Consider the following 24,875-nt stretch of genomic DNA (forward strand, 5'->3'; position numbering starts at 1 on the left):
CAGCCACTCTCCCTCGTGAGAGCTGCCGGCTCCTGGCAGGTCTCCGTGCTCTCCTGGCATTTCCCCGGCTCGGGAACCCCCCCTTGCACATTGCGATCCCCTGCTCTGCTGTGGAACGTGCCTCCACCGGAGCAGATCGCCTCGGCAAGTTGTTAGGAAACATAGCTTTTTGAAAGTGCTTGTGTTAAAAACAAAATAAAACCCCGCAAAGACAGTGGGTCCTTGGTCTTGGAACGTGTGTCCTTCCTTTTTTTCCCCCCCAGAGCTTGTTGACCACTGGGTCATTTTGGGGTACCTATCCTTCTTTTTTGTGGGGTTTGTTATTGATAAAGTTAGAGATGGTGAGGCACGGACAAGTCTTCTGTACTAGTAAGGTGGTGGTGGGAGGTGGTTTGGGGTTTTTTACCTTTATTAATCTTGAAATACGTAGACTTTGTCCTTACACATTTTTGTATACACTATTTTATAGTTATTACATAGTGTTGTTTAAAAAATACTGTTAATGTTGCTTTTTTGATTTGTGTTATTTTAATTTTGTATGAATTAAATCCTTGACTGGGTGTGAGGGAGAATCCTCCTGGAATATTTAGTGGCAGCCTGTATAAAAATAAAATTAAGTTTGTTGCCTGAAACATCTGGAGGCAGGAAGGGGGGGAAGGAAAATTGGGACACAAAGGCTGATAAAGAGCATTCTGGCCCAAAGACAAGGAAGACGAAAAATACTTAAATGACTAGAGCTGTGGAAAACTTAAATAAACAAGTAAATAAAAGTACTGCTGCTACAGCTAATATACTTTTCAACACCCCCCAACGGAAAGAAATACCTAGTCTTCTTTTGGATTTTTTCAAGTGTACTTATCAACCTGGTTAATTTTCCATAAAAATAAATACTTTTTCCCATGTGCAGCTGCTAAGAATTACAGGCTATGCTAGGCCGTCTTTTTTCCTCCCAGTTTAGCTGGCTTTTGTTGTGTGGTGCTGCTGTGATGTATTTTCTGTCAGGTGAGATTTACACATAGCCCACTTGACAGGAGCAGTTAGCCACAAGGATTTCTTAAGGAGAAACTTCCTGGAGCAGTGGGCAAGGACTATAATTTTTCTTTTGGTCACGATGGAATTTGCAAGCCCTCCTGGCTTCCACAGGCCCTTGCTCGTCTGTCAGCCCCACTGACACTGCCCCAGCACAGCAGCAGACCTTTACCTGATCCATCCTCCCCTGAATGGCAAACTAAAAATCTCCTTTCAGTTCAGATCTGCTTTTTTTACAAGGGGGCGCGTTGGCAAGGTTCTAATGCATTTTAAATGAAAGCAGTTAAAATAAGTATGTATGTTATCTAAAATACCTGTGGCTTTACTACTTAGGCCTGAAAATGTTGCTATCTGCTTTAATACTAGAAGATAAAATAAATCAGGCACAGGAGATCTTCAGTTCAAGAACAGGTTACATTGCTAGGGAGTCTATGGCCTCCCAGAGAGTTTAATTGAAGCAGCAGCCAGTACCTTTCAAGCTGCTGGGAGAATCAGCTTCTCCAGAGCAGAGAGTCAGTGTCTGACAAGAAAACCCCATTTGGGCAGGAAAGACATACTTTCTAGCAGTCTCAATTTGTCCAGCATAGAGGCTACCGCATTGTGTCCTGCCCTTTCACCTTTCCTTGTCCCACGAAACAATAAATGAAGAATAGTGGCTGGTATTCTCTCCAGCAGCTGCTGAAAACAATTATTGCAACTCTTTATGGAGCTTTCAGAAGCTGCTCCGTTGTCCTTCCGTACAGCGTTACGGGCTTTTCAGGCCCGAGGACCTTGCATTTCTTTTTCCCTTGGGAGGAAAAAAACCCCAACAGTCTCCAAGAATGAAAAATGCAGATTTCTCTCTCTTCTCAGAATTCTGGCAAAGTCTCTTTGGAAGTCTTGAGTGTCTCATTCTTTAAGCAGGCTTGAAAAATCTGGCTTGGAGGCATGGCCGCTTGGAAGTGGTCTTTTGCTAGTGATGTGTCTTCTGCTGCTGGTGCGTCTCCTGTCAGTCTGAAAAACTGCACATTGTACCTGCTAAGAGACTTAGGGTTTAATTTTGAAACTGCCTATTCTAGACCTCTGAACAGTCTACAAGGTAGGTGTCCATCCCTAGCAGTTTTATTCAGGCTTCTTAAGTTAGGGATATTGATTCCTTATGTAGTCTTTAGGATAAATACTTCTGAAGGCTTGCACAATGCAGTCAAGATCACCTAAGTTATGAGCTGCCTTTTGTCTTCTGCATACAGAAAGAAACCTGTTTCCTCCCTAAATGGTAATTACAAGTGCCTGTAAGCCACACAGAATATTTCTGGAGCAACCAGTTGGAAAAATGGGATGCAGGTGTCTTAGCTAGGCATCACAGTATGTGTATCTGTCATGAGATTTTTTTCTTAGTGTCTTCTAGGGGGTGGACCCCTCCACTGGAAGGAAAAGTACTCTTTTCACATAATAATTTATAAGCTGGAGATTTTTATCTTTCTTCAATTAGTAGCCCTCTAGAAATTTCAGTACAGTTGCCCATGCAGCAGAAATTGAATTTTAGTCTTCTGAAAATATTATTGTTCTAGTCTAGGTTTGGTGGTTTGGGTTTTTTTTTCGTTAACATTTCAAGTCCTTCTGCTGAAATTGGCCCACTGTTCAGAAAAGATTCACAAAGGCAGAAGGATAGCAGGCAAGAGAGGGGGAATGGAGCATTGAGTTCTGGTTCATATTCTCAGTCCTGGTTTATGTGTATTATTTAATGGATAAGATGATAAATCTGGGACCAGAGACAAAAACAAAGACACTTTCCTCCTGGAGATGTTCATTGCTGGGCAGGCACTGAATACAAGCTTCAGACTGATTTCTTGCCTTGTGTCTCCAATAGTGTTGCTTTCAGGGCTGTTGGTGGGCACAACTTCAACAGAAGGTGTAGGGTGAGAGGAATATCTGTCACCCGGTGATGATATTTTCATGAAATGAGGCCCAGTGACATGGTTACCCTGTTTCAGTGCAGTTCTTTCTCCTCCTTTTTGCTGCTGTGTAACACCACATGGGAAGTTAGTTGGCTACTGATGTGTATAAGTCATAGTGAGAACAGTATTTTGCAATTAATACATTGTATTTGGAAATTTATTTTGTATTTGCAGTTGTTATATGTACATGGACTAAAATCTGTCTCGAGGGATATGCCAGAAATTTAGACTTGTCTTCCTTTTCTGTTGATGAAAACTGATAATGCATATCTTCTCTTGTCACCTTCTAGGAGAGAAACCATTCAAATGTGATGAGTGTAACTTCGCTTCCACAACACAATCGCATCTGACACGACATAAGCGTGTCCATACTGGAGAAAAGCCTTACAGATGTCCCTGGTGTGACTACAGGTAATGAGTCATTAACTAAAGCATGATGAGAGAAGGGTTAAGGTGATCAGATGAGGTTCATTTGAAGTCACCAATAAAAATATATTGCCATTAAAACACCATCAGGGCAGCAGTAATTGCATATTAAATTAGGAGCTAAATTTAAAAACTTAGTCTTCAGTATTTAGGTATTACTTTATAAAGAAAAACAAATGATGGGAAACCTTTTAGTGGTAACACTGCAGTGCTAATGTTGAGTGTTTGTTTCACAGCTGCTCTAGTGTCTGTTAGAATTCTCCATGGTGAGGCCACTTGTCTGCATCGCCGTTTCAAATCAGTTGCAGTTTTGAAATTTTTCTCGGTTGAGTTGCAGCCATTTCACCAAGAAAGGAAAAGTCCCCTAAAAGGCTTAGCAGCCTAAATACTCACCAGACACTTATTAGAACGGGAAGCAACTGGAGCTAGTTACAGTGCTGCAGTCTTTTTTTTCTGCTACAGTTTTCCTTCTCCTTACCAGCCAGGGTGTTTGGATGAGAACTGGCCGTAGGGTTGGTTGCATGGCAAAGTCTCCCATGTTGCACCACTAAACCCCATCCTGTTAGGGCAGTAGGTTAAATTCTCAAAAATCACATGAATGGACAGTTAAGATTACTTCTGGTGCTCATCCCACATGTCTTTTGTTCCTTATAGACTACTTATTAAATGATCTCATATTGCTTCTTGAATGATTCTGTACTCTTCTTAAACATACTTCTACAATCTTGAATACTTTTAATACCTTGCAGTGAGGTGGCTAGTCTATGTGTGCTATAAAGGAATCCATAGAAGTTATTCATGAGCAATTTGCCAGAGTTGATGTCCAAAAAGTTTTTTAAAAAATCAGTATTATTTTTGATAAATATGACGGCATATGATTATGTAATTAGATGCATGTGCTGTGATGCATGCATGCAAGAGGAGAAAGTTAAACATTTGGTTATACCACTATAGCATTTTTTATTTTCTTTTAATGCTGAGCATACAACTGTAATGTTCTTTTAGTATGAGTTTTAATGTAGTTTCCTAAAACAAGATTATATAACAAAGCCTAGCCGCTCTCATAATACCTGGTTTCACGCATTTATGAGCTACTTTACAGAAAGCTCCTGTACAGAAAGCTTCTGCAGTGATCATGCAGTTTCTGTACAGAAATTTTTGTGGCATTGGTTTGTGCATGTGGAGCAAATGTTCAGTGAACTCTTTGGTATTGAGCACCCATTAAATTACTGCCTAGAACTGCAGAGAACTGAATTTGATAACCTCGGGGGGGGGCTTCCATTTCTGTGCTGCTACCTTAAGGGTCCCCCTGCTTTTTTTTTTTTTTTTTTAAATAGAAGTGTTTCTGTCAGCTTCAGTAAGTCATCTAAGAAAAAGAGGTGGTTTTGTGTTTGTCAGAGTAGTTGCATCAAAAGGTCTGTGTGGAGTGAAGTGAGAACATGTAAGTAATAGTGTGACATGATGTGCTGCAATGAAGGTAAAAGGAGTGCTGTCTTTGATGCTGCTTGTTTGAGGAGGCTTAATCTTGCGGTCATCCACTTTAATGAACCATCCCAACTGGGGAAGTTATTACAGAACTAGGTAATGAGAGGTGGGTTACAGTGCGTTTGAGCTCCTGGCTTGAAGACCCTAGAGACTGGGAGCGTTGTAGATGTGAATCAGTTTGCAGTTTGGCGTTTGTTACACACACACAATGAGTGGATGCAATTCCCTCACTCAGTATGACAAAATGCGTAACTTTAAGGCTCTGTTTAGTGAAAGACGGGAGATCATTTTTCTTTGGATGGACAGTTTTCTGTATGGGATAGAAATTCCAAGAAATGACAAGTTATTTACTAGTATTTTACTTTATTGGAGGTTATTAGAGAAGAAGCAAGCATAACTTATTTTATCAGGATTAACAAGAAATCTCTGAGCATTCTCTGTCTCTATATTATTGGAAAATAAACGTTTCATGGTAATAGGACGTTAGTTTCCATCCCTTGCAGGCCCATTTTGACCTAATCTTTGGAGGCTGATCTCTACAGATACCAGCTGATGAAGCTTTGATTCTGCAGGAAATTTGTTCTGAGCTCAGCTGAAAAATATCTGGCAGGGATGCAGGAATCAGAGCTGTGCTGCTGCTGCTACTGCAAGTTCACAGAGGCGGTGAGGCACTCTGTGTAGCTGCAGAGGAGCCAGTAGAGGGGCTGCTGTATTTATTAGCCCAGCAGCCCTGCTTCTGCCTGCCAGTTTCCACAGTCCTGGGATATTAGCTGGTCTTGTTGGCAAGTATATTTTTTGCTCTATTAGCTGGTCTTGTTGGGAAGTATATTTTTTGCTCTCTATCCAGCTCTTTTTTTTTTCCTCTCTCTTTTTTTGTTTTAAAATATAATTTTAAGGGAATCACATGTTGCCTCCTCATAACTCACTCAGTACTATCTCCTTTCATGGAAAGGTATTAGCAACTCTGTAAATAATGTCCTTTACGCCAGTTCAGCAGACGGTATGTACTCTTGCGAGTGTCACCTACAGAAAACATAAAATCACGATTTTAAAATCTGCTGACCTAGTGATAAAATTCAGCCCCATGTCTAGTGGTCGAGTTCTCACTGTGGTGCTCTCAGCTCAGCCCTTGCACTGTAAGTTCATCCAGACTGTTTCAGATGTTGCTGTTTAGTGTTGCTTGGCAACTGCAGACTCTTTAATGACCCTCATAGTTTCAGCGAGGTGAATATTCCTCATTTGGTGTACACAGTATTGTTAGTGCTACCATAAAGTCTCCTTTCACTGATAGGTGAAGTGATCTCTCTATTCTAGAAAGTAGTTTGAGACACTTGAATTAAAAGGGTGTCTAAATACAAAGTATTTTAATTATTCCTGTTCAGCTCATCAGTGCTCAGAGGGTTCTTAGAGATTCCTGATTTCAAGCTTTTCAATTCCTCATGAGGAAATTGTGAACAATCATCCTGCAAAAACTCTTGTCAGTCTAGTGAGTGAAAGGCTAGCTAACCCTGGCTAGAAGTACAGAAGGAAAGGCTATTAAAAGAAACTAATCTGAATTTAGGAACTGTTATGAAAATTTGGATCACCTGTGATGGGACAGGCACTTGGAACTCTTTTTTTTTTTTTTTTTTTGCTTTGCAGCAAAAACTGAAGTGAAATAGGCTGTAAGATACTGTGGGAAAAAGATTGATTTTGGCTGCATGGAACAGAAAAGGGAATTTATTCCCTATATAACCCACAGCATGAGAAATTATTTTCTTAACTAGGAAAAAACATGAATGGATGTGGTTTTCTGAAGGGAATAATAAACTAACCTAGCATTTTTAGCTCACAAATTATATATTCTCAATAGTATGCATATTCCTAGAAAGAAAATGGGAGATTTTGCTCATTTTATTTTACCAAGTTGCTTTTATAATCTATGTTTATGGTTGTACTTAAATATACTTATAAAAATGTTAACTTCCATTTCTACTTTTTGTGCTATGACCGCTTGATATTTGTTTGTCTAAATCTTTTGTATATTGATAACAAAGAAATGAACATCTGCTTTTCTATATAGCAGTATGTGACTTCCAGTAACGATTATAATTTTAAATTATATTTTCAGTCTAGTTTTTAAAATCTAATTCCTTTTGAAGGAAGAAAAATATAATATATTCATAAATATAAAAATTTGCTTGTTAAATGTTTTGGTTATATTTTTTCACATTTGTGTTTTCAGTTTAGGTTTGCCTTATTTAGATAAAAATATGCTCAATTTTCCTTTGCATTTACTTTTTCAAATCACACAGCATGTCTCTCCATTCTTAAGTCAGTGTGCTTTGTCATACAAAAATATTCATTCACTCCTAATTAATGTTCAACTTAATTTTATAATACAGAATTGGTCTCATAGGGCCCTACACCACCATTACATATGCAATGCCTACTTTATATTTCTTAGTCATTTAAAAAAGATGTGTTATGTGGCTGAAATTTTCAGATTACACGATCCTGAGTTATACTGACAACAATACTGTTTGCATTTGGTAATGGGCACAGTAAGTAGTGACAAGCCATATAACCTCCTGAAACTGAACAACGCCTGTGAACTTCAACTGATTTCTAAATTCATCGGTTGTATAGTCTGTGGCCAGACTTTCTAAACCTGCAACATATTTAGGCACCTGAATTTAGCCTGATTTCAGAAGTGCTAAACTCCCATAAGTCTGATGATGTCAATGAAAGATGCAGATATACAGCATTTTCAAAAACTGAACTGATTTTGTACATGTGTCTAAAGTAAATAATTAAGAATCTCATTTTAGTTATGTTAGGCTTTAAATTCAACTCCCATTGGTACTGACTTTCCATGTAACTATCACAGCTTCTTGGACAAGTAATAATTTATGTTCATGGTGTGTATGAGGGGGGTGTTTCAGTACAAAATGGATCTGGATTACATTGTCGGGGGGGGGGGTGTGTGTCAAAAGGCAGAGCCCAGCTTTTCTTGTATAGTCAAATTTGTTGGAGTTCAGGGCTCAGGAGGAGCACTGGTGTAGTTTTGTGATACAGAAACAGTATTGCTACAACTTTGACCGTGAGAGTGTGGGACAGGTATAATGGTAATGTACTTTGTGCTGTCCATGTGCTGTAATTAACAAAATGACTCTCATTTCTCTGAGATTCCACTGTATGGTTCATTTTGCATAGAGTACCCATGGCGGTGCGGGGAAGGAGGGAATAGAGGGCAACATCCAGGGGGTTGGTGATGTTCCGCAGCCAGAGGTAAGAGGGTTTAGATGCTGTATAAAACAAACAGCTAGGCCAGCAAAACAGCATTAATTCCGTAAATGCACCTTTCTCTAAAGTATATGACTTGTGAAGGATGTCTTACAAGACTGAGAATAAATAGCGTACATTTTTAATACAATTATGTAAACTAAAATAAATATTTTACATTTATTATGCATAATAAAATAATTAGACAACATTCTGTAAGGGATTATGGCATCTGAAATTCCAACTGCAGAAGGATTCATTGCATATTTTCAGCAGCAGCAGCAGCATGACTTAGGGGGAGTGACTCCACAGGGGCTACTTTTCTTTTTTTGGACAGCATCCCTAGGGAGTTCCTATTTCCCTCTGACTTATAGTATCTGTTCATAGGTTGTAAAGACCAGTTTATAATACACTCCAGGATTTGCACCTAAGTCATAAGAATGTGCAAAGTAAGTGTTTTCTCTCTGTTTATTTTGGTGAATTTAATAACCTTTAGTTGTCTTGGTATGATCACATCAGCTGTGCACTATTCCCTAGTTATATCAAGGATAACTAGGGACTACTTTAAATGCTGAGGTAACAATATGTACTCATTCATAGCAAAACTGAAAGGCTGTTAAGGCAACTTCTACACAAAATGATGAAACAGTGTATTTATCATTAAAATGTTAATGTTAATATGCTCTTTGTAACCAGTGAAATTTAATATGCATGTATAGGAAATAACTAGGTTATACAACTGTATGGAACATTAGGCTGATGAGGACTCCAAGTGGCAACCGCCACTGCGGTATGGAAAAACACTTTTTTATATATATCACAAAGGCAGAATTAGGCAAAAAAAGTGCATATACTTTGTACTAACAAGAAATTACTAAGGACGATAATGCATGCATGTAATAGAGCAAACTGGGCCTTCAGGAAGCACTTAAGCTTCTGTTGTGATCAGCAGCAGGAGTTGAGGATATCCGGTGCCGTGTGCTAGCAGACTTACAAACAAATGAAGACAGAAGTTTAGAGAGAAATTCTGTCAGTGCATGGGAATAGTTCCCATATGTGAAGTCCTCAGAATATTATTCAGCCCTTAATTTTTAATAAACATTCAGATAAAATATTTGGTAATATTTCTATTAATCTGGAATAAAATATGCTGTATCATTTAAGTCTATAAAAGAAAAATAATCTGAAATAAAATTTAGATATAGCTGCAAAAACACTTTAATTATTCTAGTGAATACATGGCATACAAAACAATGGTTAGTATTATTCCCTTTATGATGTTTCTCTTGCTTAATAAAAAGTTTTATATTCTCCGAAGTTATAGCAAATAGTTCATATGGTAAACTCGGAATAAAAATATGCAATGATGTGATCGTGCAAAATACAGATCAGCTCTCATGTTAACCAAGAGACTTGACTTCAGATGTAGTTCCTAACATTCACAAACTTGTAGAACCAGAGAGCACAGAAATAATGATATGGCCCTCGCTGGGAGATGTGTTTGCTGTCTGCACTGGCTGAGAAATCCTGTCCCTGCACTTTTGGGGAATCGTGTTGGCAGCAGCGTACAAAAGAACTTAAACTCCCTCTCTCGCAGCTCTCCCTGTCCTCCCTGCCAGATGCCAATGTCACTGCATGGACTGCTTAAGAGAGTGTATGCTTGTTAGAAAACAAGATTCTTTCTTGAAAAAAGACGTATATATACACACACACACAAATAGATTGGTCTATGTAGACTTGATGACTATGGTCCGCAATGAAATTGCCCTGTTAAGAGGCTTTTGCACAGCATGCCATAGTGTAGTCACTTTGTGAAGTCCCTCGCTTTCCATATTTTTAATTAACAGCGTAGTAAATGCACTCTACTTGGTAGAAGGGTAATACAGATTTTTAATTATTTTAATGAATAATACTTACTCCTTACAATATGGAAATCCATCAATAATTCTGTGAGCATTGGTAACTCAAGCTTCTTTTGTTGTTTTTTTTCTTATTTCTATTTATTTATTTATTCCTGTTTTCCATTTTTTTTTTCCTGTGGCCACTCTAAGTAAGAGGAATTAAAAATTGCCCTTTTAATTCAATGAAGCTGTGATTCTCATGCTAACACTGAACCACTGGACTTGGGACTTTAAGGATCTACCCAAGTAGCTTTAAACCAGTGACGCAATTGCAAGTATTGATAATACTGTTCTAGCCTCATTTTGGATTGAGTCCTTTGAAGAACAACTTTTAAGTGATGTATTTAAGCCTAAATGCCATGATAAATTACTCAGGGATGACCACTGAGTTTAATGTTACTGAGACATACAGCCATTTTGATATCAGTGTAAAAATGCCTATATAGTTTTAACTTCTGACAGCTTCTCTCTGTTGCAGCCTGTTGTGATCCTAGCTCGGTGCTCTATCAGTTTGTTCACACTTTGATTTAAGTTCTGCAAAAACATTCTCAGGTTCTTGATTTCTTTCAATAGTTACTGTCTCCCCCTTGCTGTTCAATTTGGGCTTTGTCCCTAAACTTTTCTTCTTATGCAGCCTCTCCCCTGCTGTGCTGATGCTCTTTTTTTTGAATCAGTCCAACACACTTAACCCAAAACCTGAAGTATTTGGTGTTTAGGAAATATGAATAAGACCACTTCATGCAGTGGACAGATTAATGTAACTAATGTCTTCTATTATCACATTTTATCTTCTCTCTGTCCTCACACTTCTTTTTCCCTATCACATGCAATCATCACTGTCTTATCTATCCCTCTTTCTTAAGGAGCATAAATATGTTATAATAAATATACCTATAGTTATATTTAATATATAGTTAATTAATGCTTTTAAATCTGGAACACCAGCATATATTTCAAACTAAAATAATCTTAAGTAGGTTGTGTTTTGATAGTAAATAAAGTGTTAGTACTAACCTCAAGATGAATGGCAAGGCTATGGTCTTAATATAGCTTTAGTAACAAAAAAGACTTGTAATTTCCTGTTCCTACAGTGCTTCTGATAAAAATGTACAGTGAAGATCTTCTTTCATGTCTACAAATAAACTTTCATTTGTTGGAATAATTTGATCTGAAAATAGTCATTGGCATCATAGCTTAATTAATATGACCCTTTTAAGTAAAAAGTAGTTTTAAAAAAGGCTAAAGTGACTATATATGTTTTCTTTGCCCTTGCCTGTTAACACAGAATAAAAAATAAACGTGTTTGTTTCTTTTACCATTCCTTAATCCCCAATCCAGTCATTATAAAAGGGCCAAAGCTATCTTTGGGGGTGGTCAAATCTACAAGGAATTATTATTGCTAACTACCAGCTAACTACCTGGCTAGTAGTTAGCAATCTGAAAATAATTTGGTAGTGTTACAGGCCTTCGAGATGAAATTAATAGACACTAGCCTGTTGTGTTATGTGTGGTTTATTCTCCAGGCAATATGGCTACTACCATGTAAAAAAGTTTCTGTATTAATGCTGTCTTTGTGACAACCTTCCCTCTTCCTCCTTCATACGTGACATACAGAACAGGTTAAAATGTTGGGAAGTGACAGAAAACAAATTCAGTTCAGAAGTGGTTCCAGAAAGAGGTGTAGCCTAGTGCAAAGGGGAGAAAGGGAAAGGTTTTTTTCCGTTTAAAGGCTGATGAAAATGAGAGAAAGAAAAAAATTCTTGAATAGAAAGGGAAGGAAGGAAGAAGAAAAAACTGAGCTTTTCTGTTTCAGAAAAACTTGCTACTTAGATACTTCTAATACATTAGAATTGGTGAGCAATTTTCCAAATAAATACAGCTTTGTTAGAAACTCCTGATTTATTGAAGCTAAATAAAATGGCTTGCGCATTCCAGCAGAGTTGCTCCTGTCTCTGTGACAGCTTCTGCCCAAATTCCCCTGGAGCGGTACGTTGGGGCACTTTGGGAACACAGGTGCTAAAGCCTCTGCCTCCACCACGAGGCTCCCTGCCTCAAAAGTGGAAGCTGTGGGCTCAGTGCACCAGGCCTGCACCTTTGCAGTGTGGCTGGAGGGTGTTTTCCAGGGGCCACAATACGACATGGTGGGACAGAGGCTCTGAGGTGGAGTCGGCACCTGGGGTTTGGGAGGCTGGTGCTCCTGGCCGCCCTCTCCCCAGTGTGGTGGGGAGCCCCTACAGACTGAAAGCCCATCTCTGAGATCTTCAGCTCTCTAGACAATCTGCTTTGGAGACAGAGGCATCAGAGATTTGGGAGCTCAGAGTTCCCACGACGTTGCTTCACAACCCATGGGTTCAAAGCTGCTGCTTAGGTTTGGCCAGTAAAAGCCTTGGCAGGAACAAGGAGAGCTTGTCTCAAGGTTTGCATGTGCCTTGCAGCTCTCCATACCATCAATCACCTTTTCTCTTTCCTGAGCTGCTGGGAGAAGACTGTGCGTTCCCTGTAGGAAAATGCGGCTTCCCTGTAGGAAAATGCGGCGTAGGGAGGACAGGCCATTTGGTATACAACAGCTTGCCCTCCCTAAAACCATTTTGCAGACTCTGTTGTATGATAATCTACTTTATTCTCATAAGTCATGGATCATGGATGTGTTTCACTTGAGGCTTTACTTACAAAGAGACAGTCTGGAGAGGAGCCTATTGTCCAAGTAACTTAAGTTGCTTGTTACAACTATTTTGTCCCTGATTGGGATGGTCTTTGTGGTTTTGCTAGGCCTTTTTAGGTCTGAATAGCAGGTGTAGATATTACTGAGACTTCTTAGGGACTTGCTTTATAAAAGCCAGCACATAAAGCCCTCAGTTTTGTTATTGCAAGTGATGGAGTGCTGCTCTGGTCTTATCATTGTTTTGGGGTTGGGTTTTTTTTGGTTTTTTTTTTTTAAAACCACTTTAAAAAAATCTCAAAGATATTTGCACATGCCAGGTGGTGGTCAGTTAGCATTTTAGTTTCCAGTTTCCTTTCTGTCCTTTTCTTTCCTTAAAAAAGTAAAAAGTGGTGGCAGTAGCATTCATTGAATTTCTTTATTATATTAGGTTTGTTTGTTTAGCTTTTGTCTTTAACCTGTTGCATACTACATGTACCTGAATTTTGTGTTTTAATTTCTTTTTAAATGTGTTCTTTTACTAATGGAAAAATAATTAAGGGAGAAAACCAGAATCCAAAATATATGTGAAAAAACTTGTTCTGCATTCTTGGATGCCTTGGGTCAAAGCTGTTGCTTCTCATTTTACATCCTCAGAGAAAAGATGAGGTCTGTACGGCACTCCTCATCTTCCCCTCACAGGTTATACATGCTGAGGCTGAGTGTGCTGGGAGAAACAAGCTGGTGCAATGCTGTTCTCCTTGCTCCCACCCCCATGGGCCGGGGGATTGGAGTGGAGACATTCCTCGATATTTCCCCACCTCCTTCTGTAAATGAACTGAAATAGGGAGGTAGTGGGAATTGAGAGGGAGAGGAAATAGCTGCTGTTGTTCATAGCCTGAGAGCAAATTAATTATTCTTCCTGAAGTAAAGAGGAGGTTGCAAAGTGACTTTTGACTCTCGAAGACTGCCCAGATCTCCCTGGTGCTCCCAGGGTTGGTAGCACAGCTGCAGCTTGCTCTGTACCTCAGGCCAGCTGACCTCCAGTCCAGTTCTGGTTTGTTTTTCATTCCGCTTAGGCAAACTGCCCAGCTCACCGTGTTTCCTAGAATATAGGTCCATACACATATATGTGTATTTTTAAATAATGGTTTAAAGTAACAGTCTTCTGACATTCTTCAGCATTGCTACCTTTTTGCATTCTTAGTGATGTTGCCATTTTAAAAACACACAACTAGAAACTCTGCAGTTCATAATACTGTAAAATTATTTGTGTTATAATCCTATGAATACATTGAGTGGTTCTAGTGACATCATAAACTGCCTGAACATCATCCTACTAGTTCATTGTGATATTACTGGTACCCCTTAAAATATAGTATTTATAGCTTTATATTTGTAACTTCAGTACACTCTCCTTCAATCCCTATTCAAGATAATTATGGATTCTCTCTAAACTGTAGTCGAAGACATAATTTTTTCTGCTAGAAATCCCATGTGGAACGTCTTCCCATACCGAGCTTCCTCAAAACATTTCTGTTGAAATTTTGCATGCACAGTCTGCAGGGCAAACAATACTTAATCACAATACCTTCTACAACTTGAAAATGATTTTATCAAAACAAATTCTCAAGTTCTGATGATTTTTCATGAGAAAGATGTGGTATTTCATACATCTTTTTGTTAACAAGCTCTTGGTAAAATACAGAGAACCACTTCTATTAGCAAATTTTGGAGATATCTGCTATGGATATTTTAACATATAAAAAGCCACTAGTAATTTCTTTTCAGGAAAGAGATGTGTCTTTAGTTCAAAAAGGCAATTTTTATAAATCAGTTGACGAGGATTGATTTTTAGCATGATGTCCCTAACTTATTCTGAGACTTGCACCAGCCCATCCATCCATCTTCTGTCAGTTTCTTTAATAACTTTTTAAGCTGTTGGCCAGTTTCAGTCAAAACTGACACCCCGTAGTAGTTGCTGAGATAATTTAAGTTTCTACATGTTTCCTGAAAGAGGTGGATGAGGAGAGGAGAGAGAAAAAAAAATCAGTGAGGAACAGGCAGGCATAATTCAGCTCTCATGCATTCTCTATCGTTCCTGCCTCGCCACCCAGCACAGCTGGTTTTTCTTGCCTGATGGGAGTACCTTGAAGGACATGTTGGGGAGCTGCTGTTACTGCATTGGGAGATTGAGGGAACAGGGCAAGAATCCATAGGAAACCATGCTTCAGTTGGTATAGTGCTCAAGTATCAATGTTTTTGGGTCCCAAATTGACTGTTTGTTGCAAGTTGTCAGGACAGGTCATTTTAAAACTTAAAACTTGAAAGGTATTTTTGAGGATAAAGAGAACACACCCAGCTATCTATATTTTTCTTTAGAAAAGAGATTATTTGGAAGAGATTTGTACCCCTGAGATTGAGAGCACTGACATTTCTTATTGAGTCAGTGAATAGGAAGAAGCTTCCCATTATGGAGAGATTGTTCCAGAAGTGCTTTCTTTGGCATTTCTTCTATTTTCTTTAGGTCATTTACTGACAAACTGTGATGTAATGCATAGGTCTAGACAGATGTGTTTACATGAGGAAAAGAAGCAAAGTGTGAACAAATACTAAGTTCTTTTTACATGTTTTTAGTGATACTGACCATCCACGAATTCTCATCTCACATGGGGTCCAGTGGCTCTGTACCTATTTGGAATTCAGCCTCTTCATTTAGACGACTAAATGTGACTTTCATCACATTTTAATTTGAATTTTAATTACTCAGCCTTTAAGATTTTGATCAGCACTAATAAATTATAGCACAGTCATCTTATATGCTATTTAGCTGATTGATTTTTGTATGCTAAAATGTAGTCATTCTGAGGAGCAATAAAAATACTTTCAAGTAGAAGAAAGGTTTCAAAGATAGAGGAATTTGTACCAGATTTGTTCAAGTCTGTGTCAGACCAGAGAGGGAAGACCTAAATCTGAGCCCTTGCGAGGGCAAAGCAGGTGGCTACTATCCATTCTGTGTAAATAAATGCAGCAACATCAGGTCAGACAATCAGCCCAATCAAGGCCAGTGAGTGCAGCTCTTGGGAAGTGCTGTGTGTTGCCTGGTGGTGGTGCAAGAGGTGAGAGATGAGTATACAGTATTGGGTGATGCTAGCTCTGTTAGTGCACTAGGTTGCAGAAGTGTGTTCTGAAAGGCAAATATAGCATTTGTTTGTTCTAGCTGAGTTGTTGTCCACCCACATCTGTTCCTGGCTTCCTTCTTTATGTTTGGATCTCTTTTCCCTCAGAACAGTACAACATAATACCAGGAGAATCTTTATTTTCTTTCCCTGCTCTGAAGTGCCCATTTTTAGTTTCAGTTCACCAGTTGCATGGCAGGAGTACTGTAACAGAAAGGATTATAACTAAGCCCCTCTCCATCTAAGCATCTCTGCTCCATAGCTCAGTTGGGAGTCAGCGATCACTGGCTGGATAGTGTGTACTGTCATGGGGTCGATACTATAAAACAAAAATAAAGACAGTGGATAAAGTCCTGGCCCCACTGATGTTAATCACATCACCTCCATGTCCTCGGTGAAGCGACGATTCTCCGCCTGCCATGAAGTACTTGCTTCTTAAGAGAGAAATGGAAAGCCAGGGAGTTGGCAAAACCTTTCACAAGACTTTGTATCCTGAACAGTAAAAAAGTTAAACTAGGCAAGTAGATTGTGGGATCAAGTATCCAGATACTTCTAGTTTCCGCTCAACTTTGCAGAGAGGATCCCAATCCCCTAAATCATGCCAAAAACCATCTAAATCCAAAAGCAGCTACTCCTTTAGGAGTTTCTATTTTTCAGTTCCCTCTTTACTGAATTTGCAAGTTCTTGCACAACTAAGTGAAATCACTGAGACGTGCTCAGAAGTCTCTGTCCTGGGGAGATGGGTGTCTCTGCCTCAAGACTTTTGGTACACCTTTTAGGTGAACAGGCTCCTATTCCTGTATTCTTGGGTATGTGTTAGAGGCCTGAATATTAGGCAAGTCAGGATTCATTTAATAATGGCAGTGCTGTTTGCAGCCTGATTCTGTTTATTGTTTAGGATTCTCAGCTGAGAGGGCACAGAACAGGGATTTGGGAGCCTGTTGTTTGGATTTTGTAGGAAAGTTATATGAGGAACATTACTGAAAACAGAAGAACAATTCTGAAAACAGGGATTAGATGTGCTTTTGGCTCCTGGCGGTTCCTCACTGTCCGTTGGCAGAGTTTCAAGAAGAAAGGGTATGTGCAGGATATTTCATGCCAGCTAATACACTTTCCTGGGACACAAGAGAACAGGATTCAGCCCTCCTCAAGATAAGGGCAGCCCAAAACTCAGGAGTTCTACTTCCTAGAATAGTGCCTTAATTTCTAGAAAGTTAGGGACTCCAGTGTTTCCTTTTCCTGAGCAGATGAGAGCTCCTGATGTTTCATATTGGCTACCTATGCTTTCTTTAGAAAAAGAGGACACCTAATTTAAGCAAATTGAAGACCTACATTAGGTCTTTCTTGTCTCCACTAATTGTACTGGGAATTTGAATGGTTATGGAGGACAGACTAGGTTGCCTTCTAGTACTGCCATGCCCAACAGTGCACCTAAACGAGACAGAAGGTTATTTCTACCCTGTTTTACTGATACTCTGTCTCCCAAACCTATCGCTACTCTTTTTGACTATTTTCTGATTATCATATCCTTTTCAGTGCTTGGATTGTAATTTTTCTGAGGCCAAGACTGATTTTTCTGTTGTTCCTCCATGCAGTGAGTGGCGTAACATGGTTCTGTTATGCTGTCCTCTAAAGTCAATATGCTGTGCAGTGGGAACATACCAGCTTCCTTGGAGCCAGTTTTTGCATCGTAAACATAGGATTGCATTTCACCATAGGAGTATAGGAAAGCCTGTACCCTTATGGTGAAATCTTACTGTTGCCAAGACTGTGATACTGTTTAATGGCTAAAACCTCAAAGAGGCTTGAACAGCTGGGAGCCTGCATTCAGCTGAAGTGCAATGTCAGTGCCTAATTCCCATAGTCTCCTTAGAAAAGTCTTTTCTCTCATTTCTAAGACTAGTAATCCAATACCTTTCATGAGAACTAAGTGCATATAAATAGAATTTTTCAAATGCATGTGCAGTCTTAAGTGTTGTCAGGATCAGCCTTGGCTGTTTTAGTCTGGTTTTGTTTTTAAACCTGACCTTCAAATATGTGTCTCTCTAAATGCATTTCTGGGTGCATGGGTTTTTGGGGGGTGGGGGTGGGGGTTGAGATCATTGTCATTGTTATATAGCTGAAGAAAGGGTAGTACTGAAAGCAATGCATCTTGCAATGCAAGTGGAACTATTTAGACTCTTTTCTTTAAAGCACAGCTTCTTGATCTATAACTATCCAGTATTTAGAAAGTATCAGGATATTATGAGCTATATTTTTCTCTTGCCATTCACTTCATGTTAGTAAGCTACTGTTCTGTAAACTCTTGGAAATAGCCCTGGAACAGGCAGACTACTTCAATCCCAGCAGCAAAAAAAAACCCCAAAACCAACTGTATACATCTGATAACAAAAAGAAAACAAATACATATATATAGTTTTCTTCCTAAATTTCTATTATTTACTTAGTTTATGTTTACTCTTTGAAAAATACTTGGATTATTTATAATAGTTATACAGTAAACTCTTGTGCCCTTTAAAGAGGTATGTGGATTAATGACTTCTCAAAGAATTGTTTTACAAGAGTACTGTGGTATTTTTAGAATGAGTGCTTAGTTAAAATAGTCACTAAGGGCATGTTATTCACATAGGCATCTTTTGTACAAAACCTATGTATTTTTTATTATCTATGCATTCTGACTTGGTTTGGTAATGTACCTTTGTATACATACATATAACATTAAGCATATGAATAGGTCCAGTTGTTCTAAAGTTTGTTGTGTTCCCTAGAATAACATACTGAATTAGCCCTTTAAGGACTGTATTACTATGATGCAGAATAGATTCAAAGGAATCATTTGGTTTTATATAAAAGGTGAGGAGTGCAGGGTTTGGGGGTTTTTTAGTTTAAGAGTGGAATATATGTTTTCTTTAGCTGTAAAAGCACAATCAAGGCAACATGATAAGTGAGTCAGTGTTGTAAAAGTAAAACTAATTTTGCCTTCACTCACATGAGCTATAGAAGGAGGAAGCTTTATTGTCCCTGAGAAGGTGATAAGGCAGAGTAATTGTATATTATACTGTCCTGGAACATCTGCCTGAAGACTGTTGGAGCAATTCATCTATCATGGACGATACAGCATGTTTTGTCTTTCTGCTTTAACCCATCCCCACTGCTGGCCTGCACGAAGGTTTTGATAGGGACTGTGCCTGGGCTGGGGCTCACATTAATCAGTCCCCTTGTTCAACACTCCAGCTGACATAATTACAACCTGCGCACAGCAGTTATTCAAGTCGAGTCCTTGTCACTCGTGGTGCGAAACTACACAGCTCAGATCCCGAAGGAGATTGCCTTATCACACAGAACAAGGGCTCACAGGAGTTGAAGAGAATAGAAATGGGAAAATGTCTTCCGGGAGTACTATATATTCCTTTAAAATAAGACATTTGAGAGACTTACAAGGGACAAAGAGAAGCATTGTGCAAGGTCTGAAATGAACAGGTTATTATTTTTAAAAGGATTACACAGGCCATTTTTGTGAAATGGACATGGATTATTAAATAAATTCAGTGGTCTCTCTCTCTTATCATTCAGTGACTCTGCCCTATTAGTTTTCTTCAGAAGTGATAAAATAGTTTTTGACTTGTATAAGCTTTAAGTATCTCTCAGTAGAAATCATCAGAACACAACTAATAAAAGTGCACATATTATGCCAGTAAAATTGGCACACACATAAGGGAAGATCTGCAAGGATCAGAGTTAAGGGTGAAGGAAGCAGCATGCAAAAGGGCTTTCGAAGATGAGCAAGTTCATTAGTTTCTGTTGTAGTATGATACAGGAATGTGAAAGATGAAGCCAAAGAACAAGTTTCATATTTTACCATTTTTTCCTCTTTTCATGTTAACCCTCTGTGGGGAAAAAAGGCAAATCCATCACACCATCTATACTAAATGAAAGAAGTTTATTTTCATGTAATATGATGGGGTTTATGTTTATGTGGGTTTTGTGTTTTGTTTTTTTTTTTTCTTTAAGACAGAAACTTTGCATACATGATCATAGGCTAATTTATTTGGTATTGGTCTATAGAATTCCTCAATATGGCAGAACTTCATTGGCATTCACAAGGCTTTTCCCTGGTGTTTAAATTTTTTTCTTCTTGGGTACTAGGGCAGATTTTTAAGCAATACCATTCAGGCAGTTCCTATTCTTCTCAATCAACAGATTTACAATGTTGCCATGATTTCTCATCTAGTTAAAATACTGTGTCTAATATTTAGACATAATTGTGTATAGTTGAAAGAACAGTAATAATTTATCCATTCTGGGTGGTCCAATTTTAAGCTAATACTTTTACTAGACAGCTTATCGGGGACTTTGAATAGCCTGAAGTGGAAGTGCTAGAAACGATCTTATACATTTTACTCTGCATATATGCACTAGGTACGCTAAGTAAGTCAAATACATAGTTCAGTGCTTTCATTCAACAGTATTCCATTTCAGTATCTCTTGGTGAAGTACACAGCACATTGAACTTGATGTGTAGGTCTACTGTGAAAATCTAGGTACATGAAAACTGCAATTTCTTATTGAGCAGCAGGGCGTCCTTGTAGGCAAATGTACTCTTGTAGGAACAAAAATTAAGTTTTGCTTGCTCCCTGCTCTTAAAACCAGTTCTCCTGGGGTGAATGATGACTCTGAAGTAAGCTCAAAGTACAGAGCCAAATGCTGCATTTACTTATATTTGTGCAGACAATGGCATTATGAGGACATAATCTGAAGAGAATGATGTTTCTCCGATACGTACTTTCAAGGCAGATTTTAGATCAGATAATCAATCATACCTCCAACTAAAGAACCAAATTTGACTTTCAGAACCTGAAATGGTTTTGCAGTATTGACAGCCAGGAAGAATATATTTTAATTTGCAGACTGAACAAATTTCCATGACATCATGGAAACACAATAAATGTCTGACCTCACAATGACATTTTTCAGACTTAAACTGTACTTCTTGTAGACTTTGAGCCTGGAAAAAGCCTTAAGCTCAGCTAGTCTGACCTTCTACATAAAACAAACTGCATAGTTTTTTTCCAGCTTGCTCTGTACTGAGCCTCTTGCGTTTGACTAAATTTTATCGTCTAGAAAGACATTCAGGTTTGATCTGAAAACATCCAAAGTTGGAGAACCCACTCCCCTTGTGTGAAAGGTTAATTGCTGTAAGTGCTGAAGAAATTGTGCTTTATTTCTCATTTGAATTTGACTGTAACTTGTGGTCATTGTTTTTGGTTTTTTTACACGTTTTCTCTAAGTTAAGACGTCCCTTAATCACACATTTATTCCCTGTTAAGTTACTCATGCCCCAAGCTCAAGTGTAATAAGCAAAACAGAGCCTTTTTTAAATTTAAGTGTTTTGGTTTTTTTTTCCCCCTTAACTTGTATTTCTATTTATAATCATTTTGTGGCTGTTTGTTTCCTTTTTAAAATGTAGGCAGTAATACGGGAGGTAGATATTTTAGAATTACTTTCTCCAGTGTCATAAAAAGAACATTACATTCTTACATTTGCTTGCTACTTCCTTGCTTATACATCTAAAGATGACATGGGACCTTTCTGCTTATAGCATCACACTGGAAGCTCACGTTAAACCATTGGTCCACTAATCCCTAGATCTTTTTCAATGTCACAGCTTTTCACAGCGTTCCTGCATTCTGTAAGTTACTTGCATACGTTGTGCAAAGGTGGGAGACCTAACGTGTAGTTGTATGTGTACGTGTTTTAATTGAACAGGCCTAGCTTGTGAAACTGCTCTGTATGACTGCAGTGTCATCATTATTAATCATGCTACCAATTACAGTGTCATCTACAAATTTTATTAGCAGGGATTTTATATATATTTTTGGCATGCATAACAAAAGTGAATCTTTCAGACAATTAATGCTTATTCCATTGATAAATTGGAACATTTGAAATGAGGAAGAAAACAACCATCTCTTTTTGCATGGGGGGTTGGGGCTGGGATAGGGCAAGAAGAGGCAATGTATTAGCATTAAAAAAACCTACTTTGAGCAGAGATCGTAGAGACCACAGCGCCCTGGGTATGAATCCAGGCTGCAAAGCAACAGGATCTGCCCTCTAGGGAGCCGTGTTGTCACTAAAATGGCTGAAGGAACTGACACAAAGGCCAGTTGGAAGAAGTACCATCTGCATCTGAGATTGACAGGCAGCCTTTAGGGTCTCTTGCTATCATTTCTGACTCCAGCAACATTCGGAGTCCAGTTTCATCTTGTGCAGCCTATAGACTCCACACCCTTTCTTAGGCTCCATCTGCACTTTTATATTTGTGAAAATACTTTATGGGTTCCTGAGGATATACAAACAGATTCTACAGAATTGTTCAGTTACTTTATGTGGTCATTAAAAGAAGTACAATAGGGAAAAAAATTGATGTTGAAAGGAAATGTGTGTCTTCAATTAAATTCATCCTAGCTTTTTTAAAAAATGAATGCTTTCCATGGCCTCATTTCAGCAAGGTATTTGATCATGTACATAAATTTAAGCTTGTGAGTCATTCTTTTGAAGTCAATGGAGCTGCTTGTACTTAAGCTGCACAAGTGCGTAAGTACCTTGCTAAATCAGGGCCTATGATACTTAAAGCCCGGTCTCCATCCTTACACCACTGCTGAGATGCTGTTTCTCAGACCAACTTCTCTTTTATGCCATCTGCTCCAACAAGAAAGGAAAGGGGGAGGGAGGAAGCCCATGAACAATGGAGTGATTATTCTCAGTTACTGTGAAATAGATGAACTCCACCTGCTATTTCTGCCACTTAAACCTTGGCTGACACAGTGCAGCAGTGCACTGTGCGCAGCAGACCTCTGCATCCCTCACGCTGCAGGCAGGCGGATCTAGAGGGCCCTTGAGCCAGGCCATTACAGACCCCACTCTGCCTGCAGCGAGGCGGAAGCCAGGAGTTGTAGCAAATGTTATGGAGAGTTTTCAGTAGCAGATCAGTCCTGTGAAAAATTGCTTTTTTTCGTTTTGCTTTTTTTTCCTTCTCTAGTCAGTAGAAGGAGACACTGAGGCTCTCTCCAAAGAGCTACTCGGGCTGACTCAGAAGCTGAGCAGCCCAGCTCTGCACGGCACCTACAGGGGCAGTGGGGACCACAGCACAGGTCAAGAGCTGAGGCACGTCTCCCTGCCTTTCTGCACCCTTTCCCCCTGCTCCTCCCAAGTCTAGTAGTTTGGACATAATTTGCAGGTTTCTGGCTAAAAGGTTCCTCTTTATTTCTTTCTCTTCCTGTAGAAAGCAGAATTAATGGAAGCATTTAAGGCAGGAAGCCGTTATTTCCTTGAATCAGAGATTTTTTTTCTGCAAAAATCAGGTTTTCTTTATGTTGTGAAGTGTGTTGTGAACTAAACTTTTTTTTTTTTTTGAGAAAAATATTCTGAATGAAAATTCATGAGTAGATCTAGATGCCAGCACTGGTTTTATACTTTGGTTGTTGTTCACTGTGCAGGGTTGTAACCTGGCTTTACAGATTCATCAGAGGTAAACAAGACTAGAGTACATCACTTCCCATTTCCCTTCAGAATCTCCAGTTACGCTGAATTTGCCTTTAAAAGCGTGCATTTTGGCTATCGTAATCAACTCCTTGTATCACACGTATTTGTAATGATCAATTATTTGGAATTGGGAATTTTTATTCCAATACGTTGTAAATATAACAGTAGATCTGTGGCCAGATTACAATTTGGACATGCTATTCTGCTGAATGGAGCTGAGACACAAGCAGTAATTATCAATCTTCCATCATTTTCAGTGCTGACGCACAAGTTTTTGCTGCTTCCCTACAGGGCTCTGCTACTTTTTAGCAGCCAGCACTGGACATATGTCACACATACTGTATGTCATAACAAATAGATCATTACAGGAAAAAAATGCAAAGCTATAAATGTAGAAAAGCAAAAAACATTACGATTGTCCCTGAGTGTTACTATAATACTGTCAGAATAAATCCCAAATACATTTTTATTATTTTCTTTGTGAAACTGACTGCGTCATAAAATCTCATTAAGACATGTAAATGTAGTGTACTCTCTTTTATGGGCTACTTCATATTTTCTGAGTGGCAATACATGCAATACATGGCAGTACATGTAAAACATGGCAATACATGTGGCCACCAGATTGTCAGGCATGCGTTTTTATGACACAGTGGATGTGTATTTGGTATGGTTGAAAAGCATCAGCTGTGGGCAAACGTTGACTGCAGAAACAGCTATGGTGGTAAGGATGTTGCTGTCCCCCAGCACTTCGTTGCCACTGTCCACCAGAGGTCTTTATGAACAGCATAGAGAGATGTTTGCCAGCAGTGACATAGGCAGAACTGAGCGGGCACTGGGTACGTTGTAGTTGACCTCCTGAGTTCCCACGGAGCTATATGCTGCTAATTCTGGCAATAGTATCATAAGTCACTTGATAATTGAGGTGGTTGCAGAGCACTAGCACTTGTATTCATGTGATTGTTCCCCAGTCATTTAAAACCTAAATAAAAGGTAAGATTTTTGCTTTTAAGGGAAAAGAGCGAGGAAAAAGTAACCCAGGTGCGTGCTAGTAATAAGAAGACTGAGAAAATGTACCACGTTTCTCATATATATATGCCCATATATATGTTATATATGTGTGTTAATGTATAATAATAATTACAGTTTTATAATATTAGTTTCAACACATTTCAGAATGTATTTTTGGCCATGATACTTTGCTATTTTTTATTATTTCTTGTGCAATACCTGTAGCACTGAGGAGGTAAGCAAATACTTTAATTTTTAAACTTGTGGTCTGAACTGAGTGCCAGTGGTATATGCAGATTGTGTATAAAGTTGTAGCTAGTTTGTGTTAACTGGCAGCAGTTTATTTTATTTTAAAAACAGAAATGTAGATAAATCTTGAGTATGCTGGGAAGAATTTTTCGTTGGTTTGTTTGTCTGTGTTTTTGCTTAGTAGAAGTTGGGCAGAGTGACTATCATTGTGAAG

The 24,875-nt window shown here is 38.8% G+C and overlaps 1 protein-coding gene across 2 annotated transcripts in view; it reads left to right on the forward strand.

The window, feature by feature from the left end:
* ZNF407 (zinc finger protein 407) overlaps positions 1–24,875 on the forward strand; it is a 328,922-nt gene that overhangs the window by 190,927 nt on the left and 113,120 nt on the right. For both annotated transcript variants that reach the window (XM_050892104.1, XM_050892105.1), the window contains one exon: positions 3,257–3,377. In XM_050892104.1, coding sequence (XP_050748061.1) covers positions 3,257–3,377 — 121 coding nt within the window. The remainder of the gene's footprint in view (positions 1–3,256; positions 3,378–24,875) is intronic.

The sequence above is a fragment of the Gymnogyps californianus genome, chromosome 2 (assembly GCF_018139145.2).
Source record: "Gymnogyps californianus isolate 813 chromosome 2, ASM1813914v2, whole genome shotgun sequence".
In the NCBI taxonomy this organism is placed as follows: Eukaryota; Metazoa; Chordata; class Aves; order Accipitriformes; family Cathartidae; genus Gymnogyps; species Gymnogyps californianus.